At 37.0% G+C, this 8,263-nt stretch overlaps 1 protein-coding gene across 1 annotated transcript; it reads left to right on the forward strand.

The window, feature by feature from the left end:
* The first annotated feature begins 839 nt into the window (after positions 1-839).
* LOC144957661 (E3 SUMO-protein ligase ZBED1-like) lies at positions 840-2,342 on the forward strand. Its single transcript, XM_078889005.1, has 2 exons — positions 840-1,246; positions 1,655-2,342. Exons 1-2 carry the CDS (start codon positions 840-842, stop codon positions 2,340-2,342), a joined length of 1,095 nt encoding a protein of 364 aa, XP_078745131.1.
* Positions 2,343-8,263: the final 5,921 nt, after the last annotated feature.

Genomic DNA, 8,263 nt, shown 5'->3' on the forward strand with positions numbered 1-8,263 from the left:
TGAATAAATGGCATTTAAAAACATCTAGGTCCACGATATATAACCAGTCATTCAGGTTTTGAAAGGAAAGTGATGGTGCAAATCGTGTTATAGACAAATGAGTTGCTGACAAGGACGTTTTAATAATTTTGACGTAAGGCTCATTGTCAAAAAGAATCTGTCGATATCCAGTTATGAGATTCAAGCACAATAAAAGTGCATAATTGTGTGTTTGTGTGTATGTGTGTGTGTGTGTGTTTTGCTTTCTTTAGTGAGATGGTAGTTGGTGTTAATTGTTGACATCAAACTGCAAGTTTTATGCGTAAATATGTGTTGACTTCCGCAAACCTTTACATGACGTGCTGAAAAAAAAAACAACTCACCTATTCCGGACCCCTCCCAAGAAATCGGAATTTTCTGGGAATTAATGAAGGAAGTGGTAGGTCTGCACTTTTAGTAATTGCTACTTTGCACTTGATAGTAGATGAAGATGCTAAAGAGGTCACTAGAGTGCAGCCCAGTTTCAAAACAAAATATGCATATGCATATGCCCGCTTCCTTGATAAACAAATAAATAACTTTAGACCAATAGAAAATGAGCCCGCATTTTGTTCAGTTGTAATTAATGGATAACATCATAATCTGCCTGATTGGTTGATGTTCCATAATACTTTCATTGGCTAGAAACAAATAACATAACAATTTGTACCCAATTAAAATATATTTCTTATCTAAAACTTTCGCGCCATCATTGTTCATATTCTGTATAAATACTGTAAATGATCTGCTCAAATCATTCATCTTCGAGCTTTACACATTCACGTTCATACGATCGCTGCTCTACCAACCATCTGATCAACATGCCTTCTACCTGTTGGAAGTTTTTCACCCTCAACCCCGATAAAACGACTGCTGTGTGCAACATCTGCTGTCACAGTTTCTTGTATAGATGTGCATCAACGACAAACTTGAACCGACACATCAAGACGAAACATTGGAATGAACTGGTGCAATATGAGGCTTCCAAAAAGAAAACTCTGGGTGCAAATAAAGACGAGAGAGACTTACCATCATCTTCTGTCGGATCCGTGACGGTACAACCCACGCTTGCCCAAGAAATCGAGAAGACAACCAAATACAAACCGGATTCGTCAAGAAGACAAGAAATCGATGACCTCATCCTCAACATGGTAACGACAGAAATGGAACCATTATCTGTGGTGAAACGCAAAGGATTCCGAAGACTCATTACCTCCCTCGATCCTAGGTAAGAATAGAATGCGTTGTAATCTTTTTTTTTTTAATACCATCACTCCCTCATTTCCTTTTTTTTTATCGCACCTTTTTGTTAATATACATTCATTTTCAGATGGACCAATTTCATTGATGAGAAATTCGATGTCGTCGTCACCAGTTTTAGACCATCGTCGTCATCATCATCATCATCATCATCATCATCATCATCACCATCATCATCATCATCATCATCATAATTTTTATTATTACTATTATTATTATTGTTATTATTATTATTATTATTATTATTTATTATTATTATTATTATTATTATTATTATTATTATTATTATTATTATTATTATTATTATTATTATTATTATTATTGTTATTCATATTATTATTGTCATAACTAACTTTGTTATTATGTTTAATTTCAGATATGATATCATTTCTCGAAAGCGACTATCGACACAGTTATTGCCAGCTCGCTACAAAAAGGAAAGGATGAGTCTTACAGAGGCAATGTTACAAGTGGCACATCTTTCAATCACAACGGATTGTTGGACTTCTCGCGCCAATGAGGGTTATATGACCATAATAGCACACTACATAACCGAACAGTGGTTTCTAAAGTCCCATGTCCTCAGCACTAAAAGTGATGGAAAGAGACACACCGCAGAAAACTTGTCTTCAGAACTGCAGTCTGTATTCATGGAATGGGGAATTGAGAAGAAGGTGACAGTCATCGTTTCCGATAATGCAAAAAACATAAAAAACGCCATTGAGTTGTGTAAAATTCGCCACCAGCCATGTTTCGCCCATACCCTCAATCTCGTAGTGAAGGCCTCCATCAAGGAAACAGATGATGTCTGTAGACTACAACGAAAAGTTAAGGACATCGTCACTTTCTTTCACTCCAGCACTGTTGCTAGTAATAATCTCAAGGAGCTCCACGCGAACAAAGACAAGCCAATGAAAAAACTAAAGCAAGACGTGGAGACACGATGGAATAGCACTTTCGAGATGATGAGGAGCTATAAAGAACAACACGACGAAGTTACAACAGTCTTTGCTTGTCTGGAAAAAACTCGATGTGTCTCGACAGTCAAGAAATGCTGTGCTTGAAAAATTCTCTTGATGTTCTTGAGCCATTTTACGAAGCAACTGTTGAAATGAGTGCCGATAGAAACACTTCCCTCTCAAAAATAATTCCAATAGTCTTCAGCCTCATGAGATTTACAGCAACCGCAAGAAACGACTCGCCACTGGCCGGAAAATTGAACGACAGTCTCCATCAAAGATTTGCTGGAGTTGAAGAAAAGACTAATCTTAAGCTAGCAACAATGTTAGATCCAAGATTTAAAAAAGCGGCTTTCCCTTCAACTGCGTCCGCAGACAACGCTGCAGAAAAACTGAGAGACGTGGCGAAGACCATCAGACTTACAAGTCTTGAAAGAATAGATAAAGAAGTTGAGCAAATTGATGATACATGCCCACCAGCTAAGAAGTCAAGTCTCCTTTGGGCTGATTTCGACAAAACAATTGAGACATCCTTTAAAACCGCAATACCTCAGACAACAGCAGCAGACATGGAAGTGAGAAGATATCTAGAGATGCCTCCTAGCCCCAGATATTGCGACCCATTGAAATGGTGGAAGGAAAACGCTTAAGACTTTCCTCGACTCGAAATCATTGCCAAGGATGTACTATCGACACCAGCAACATCTGTACCAAGTGAAAGACTGTTTTCAAAAGCTGGAGAACTCATCTCGGCCCGCAGAAGCAACCTATCATCAAAAAATGTGGACATGATCCTGTTCCTCAACAATTTTAGTCACTCATGTTGACCCTCCTGTCAAACTAGCTGCCTCCCCCAAACCGGCCCTTATAAGGGCCCCCAATAATCCTGATTGACTATCTAACAGAAACGCATTCCTTCCCCCTTACCCACCTCTCTCTCTCTTTCTCCCCATTCACACACTTACACGCGGCACGCACGCACGCACACACACACACACACACACACACACAAACATTATTATTATTATTATTATTATTATTATTATTATTATTATTATTATTATTATTATTATTATTATCATTATTATTATTATTACTTTATCCCCTCTACTGCTTTTAGGGCTACGAAATAGATGATTTACTTACAATCAATTTTTCACACATCACTCTCTCTCTCTTTTCCCGATTTAATTCATACTTTTAAAAAAAGCTTGTCTGATTATGAGATACCTTTTTTTTTCTCTCTCAACCACACAGCTTCACTTTGTTTTCTTTTCCATTGTTCCAAATTCAAAAAAAAAAAAAAAAAAGAAACCCAGAAAGTGTGTTGTGTGGGGGGGGGGGGGGGGAGGGGGTGGGTGGGGGAGTCATAAATCCCATGAAACCAGAGTTTATATCAGATTTTCTTCAACATTAAGGATCGCAACAAATGCATGCTTTTAATCTTTCTTTTAAAAGTACTTCTTCAGAGCTATTGGGCCCGAAGAAGCCGGAGTTCAGTCCGGTTTCCATATCGGAAAACTTACGAAAGCAATTGCCCATTAGTCTATCGCAAGGAACTTTCCGCCAGATCTAACAGACTTTGCTTCCCAATCACGACTAGGTAGACAAGGGGTCAGAATATATGTATCTACTTCACCCGGAATCGAGCTCGGTTCCCTTGCATGTTAAGGGGCGGTTTGGGTCTTTTCTAAAATATTTTTAATTACCTTTATTGGGCGGTTTTAATCATTCTGTATCATCAATATAGGTTAAAAAAGAACATTTATGGTGAAAAATTTTAATTATCTGTGTTGATACCCATTTTGCGATCTAATTTGGGGGTCTGACATCAAAAAATATAACAATCTTGTGGCAAACGTTCCACAAAAACTGATGAAGGAATAACCTCCATATTCTTCCCTCTTTTCAACATTGTACCATAGTGTGTCACCATAGAGAGATTTTACGGCTTTAGCTTATGGAATTTTTATTAGATCATTACAAAGTTGAGAATCAAAATGTTATGACAAAATTGATGTAAAAAAATTCAGATTTAGGATTATAATTTAAATATCACAAATCTTATCAAAAATATCTCTCTATGGTGACATAATACATTATCTTTGTGATAACTGTGGAAATTTTCAGACAATTTCATTGAATAGATTCTGAGAAACGTTTGACACAGTTTCCCATACCCTTAGAAAAATGACATATTGAGAAAATAGCAAAATGGCTTCCCGTTTTTTACACATTTCTTACTACCTGCACCATTTTCGACTGTGTATTTCGTGCCTTTATAGTCTACTTTAAGAATTTAGACTTCAATTTTATTATTTCTAACATAATAAAATATCATTTTCCACCAAAATCTCAAAATCAAATATTTGAAGGATTTTCCTAATAATTAGACCCAAACCGCCCCTTAAGCGAGTGCACTACCTACTGAGCTATTGGGACCCCAAACTTTTAATAGGATGCTAGTAAATCGAAAAGTGCTTTCCGTTGATCTAAAATAGCGTCCATCCAGCTACATACCTACTTCCACTTTAATGGACTGAGCAATAAAATTTTTTTTTTTAAATTGACTGAACTCAGAAACGACGCCGATCCCTATTGTGCGTTCCAAGTTAGGTAATCCCATACATCTTTTAAAAAGACTAAGGATAAAACTACCCCTTCTTCCCATTCCCAAAAAAAGGAAACAAAAACAAACAAAAAAAAAAAAAAAAAAAAAAAACAAACACAACAAAATGAAGAGAAAAAAAAAAAGAAACCAAACAAAGTAACTAAATGTAAATAAATAAATAGTCTCGGGTTTGGTGTTTGGATGTCAGAAAAGCACCCCCCCCCCCCCCAAAAAAAAAAAAAAAAAAAAAAAAAAAAAAAACCCCAAAACTCAACAAAACAACAACAACAACACAACAACACACACACACACACACACACACACACATATACATACACAAAGAAAAACTAAACAGGAAGTAACAATGTTAAATATTCATATTCCTGCCCAAATTTTAAAGCAACAAACCTAACTAAGCCGAGAGCAGGAAAGGCAACAACCGTAATATCACCTGTTTAAATAAAATTAATAACAGTAGTAAATAGGCTATAAAAAGATTTGAACATGTGTGATGAAAGGTAACCGACAAAGCAAGAAAGCGCGCGCCTCGATGACGGCCAGTGACAAATGTGAGGTGGGGGCGGTCATGTAGGTTACACCCGACAACTTTTGGCGCGACATAAATATGAAATATGTCAAGGTGAATATCGCTTGGGGGGGGGGGGGGGGGGGGGGGGTTGACGTGCCACCCCTTCACCAAATCAACAACTGATGCAGTTTTGATGGCGCGTGTGTGTGTGTGTGTGCGTGTGTGTGCCTGCGTGTGTGTGCGTGCGTGTGTGGGTGTGTGCGTGTGATGCGACGAACGATCATAAAAAAAAAAAATTAATTAAAATAAATAAAATCAAGGCTTCCAAACAGCCAGATTTTTTCTTGGCCAAATAGTCAAATAGAACCTCACATTATCAAACACCACAATCATCCTGACTCCCTTGAAAAACTCATTGATTTTAATTAATAAAACAATCGACTACAGTTGGATAAAACTTATCTTTTCATTTTTTTAAAATAAAAGATTTTTTAAAAAAATTAATAATAATAGAAAAGCATTTCTTAGTAACCAATTTTGAACTTGGCCATCTGGCAGCCCCCATCATAACCAGCTGCAGTCAAGCCAGCCACAGACATAAGAGAGGGAGGGGACTGTGAAGTTTCCTGTGGCAACCGAGATGCTCGTGTTTTTTTTTTCAAACGAATCACTGCTCGATGACGTCACTGACTCGAAACCCGCTCGAAACCGACTCGATTTTAGAGGACTCGATCGAAAACCCGCTCGATTTGATCGTTTCAAACTCGACCCAGCAATCAGTGCTGCCAGGTTGGCGGATCTGCCGACAAATTGGCGGTTTTGGCAGACTTTTGATGATTTATATACCCTTTACAAAAGTGAAATTGTAGCAATCAAGTCAAATTATTTCTTCTTTTTTTTTTCCCTTACAGTGACTTTAAGGATCACCTCTTGTGAGCACTGTTGGTCTAGATCTATATTTCACAACCTAATAACAGACTACCCGGACCACAGATTAGACAATAACAAATATGTCGCTGCAATCCCCATGTACCTTTCGAAGGCTTTTGACTGCTTGCCTCACAACATTCTTATTCTTATTGCCAAACTAGCTGCCTATGGGCTAGAGCAAAAAAGCTCTTTATCTAATTGAGAATTATTTGAGCAGAAGAAAACAACAAATAAAATTAGAGGATGCTGTGAGCGAGTGGGCAGGCATTAAAAACAGGCGTTCCACGGGGATTAATTCTTGGACCATTACTTTTTAACATTTTTATAAATTAAATGATATATTTTACTATATCAGAGCGGGGAAATTATACAACTATGCTGACGATAATACCCTGTCATATGCTTATTCAAATTTCGATATGCTTTTAAAAAATATAGTGAAAATGAAAGCAAAATGCTTATCAAGTGGTTCGAAATAAATTGTATGCAAGCAAATCCGGACAAATTCCAGGCAATTGCAATAGGTACAAAAACACACACAAAGAAACCCACGTTCAATATTGGAACTGAAAGTATTACATGTGAAGTTGAAAAATTACTAGGGATCGACATAGACTACCAACTAAAATTTGATTTACACATTAAAACCAGCTGCCGTAAAGCTTCCCGGCATTTAAACGTCTTAAAACGGCTTGGAAAATAATACCTATCAAAATTGAACAAGTTAACAATATTTCACTCTTTTGTATTGTCAAATTTCAATTTTTGTCCACTAGATTGGCATTTGTGTTCTAAAACTAATTGTGATAAACTTGAAAAGATACAATAAAGAGCACTGTGTTTTACTTATGAAGATGACAAAAAATCCCACGACCAATAACTTTCAATGGCCAAAGTCTCCTACCTACAAATATAAGAAGAATGAGACCAATTGCTTTGGAAAAGGTTTTAAAAATAGGCTAGGGCTCCCAGGCGCTAGCACATGCGGGTCAGTACTGACGAACAGACGCCAGTGCCTGGAGGTCAGTACTGACCAATAACCTGGTGTCTATTGGTCAGTATTGAACAACAAGTGCCACCGCCCACAGGCAACCTCTCTTCGGTCTGTGCCACTGCCCACCATTGATCAGCACTGACGAACATCGGACCTGTTCGTCAGTGCAAAGACCTCTTCACACTTATTCGTCACTTCCTAAAGTATACCATTAAAAAAACAAAACAATTAAAATTCCAGGCTCTCAGGCCAACTTATCCGATGGCACACAGTAACACTTGGTCACTTAGATAAGTTTGATTTCTAACGCGTTAGATGCCGTTGGGGCAACGATATGACTCGTTACATATTTCAAGCCACCATAAGATTCTTTTTTATTTTATGTTGTCCATTCTATTTCTTTGGGTTTTTGTTGTTGTTGTTGTTGTTTTTTTTGTTTTTTTCCCCCGTATATTTTCGTTATAAACTTAATTTAAAGAAAAATAGAGGAAAATGTGTTATATAATATTTCCTGTTACGATTCTTTTATAATACTTTGTCCATTCTACTGATGAGGATTTTTAAAATTTTTATTTTTATTTTTTTTGTCATGCAAAACAATAATAATAATAATGATAATAATAATAATAATAATAATAATAATAATAATAATAATAATAATAATAATAATAATAATAATAATAATAATAATAATAATAATGATAATGATAATAAATAACGGAAAGGAGGAGAAACTTGATAACGAATAGATTATTCTATTTTTGCGCAGCGTGGCTCAGCGGTACGGTCTTTGCTTCGTACCCGAAAGGTACCGAGTTCGATCAACCGCCGCTGCCCTGTGTGACCTTGAGCTAGTCACCTCGCCCTAGCTCGACTTGGGGCGCTGAACTGCGGCTGATGCCTAGGTTATTCCAGCCTTCCCTTGGTATAGACCCTAGATACAAATTTTCCATGAATAAAGG

This window comes from Berghia stephanieae, chromosome 12, assembly GCF_034508935.2.
Source record: "Berghia stephanieae isolate SIO BIC M18660-M18661 chromosome 12, UCSD_Bste_1.3, whole genome shotgun sequence".
In the NCBI taxonomy this organism is placed as follows: Eukaryota; Metazoa; Mollusca; class Gastropoda; order Nudibranchia; family Aeolidiidae; genus Berghia; species Berghia stephanieae.

What these genes read in the sequence shown, in the direction of transcription:
- LOC144957661 (XM_078889005.1), top strand. Translation starts at nt 840, where the DNA reads ATGCCTTCTACCTGTTGGAAGTTTTTCACCCTCAACCCCGATAAAACG. An exon ending in ATTACCTCCCTCGATCCTAG is followed by an intron (nt 1,247 to 1,654) that starts GTAAGAATAGAA and finishes GTTTAATTTCAG; the next exon opens with ATATGATATCATTTCTCGAA.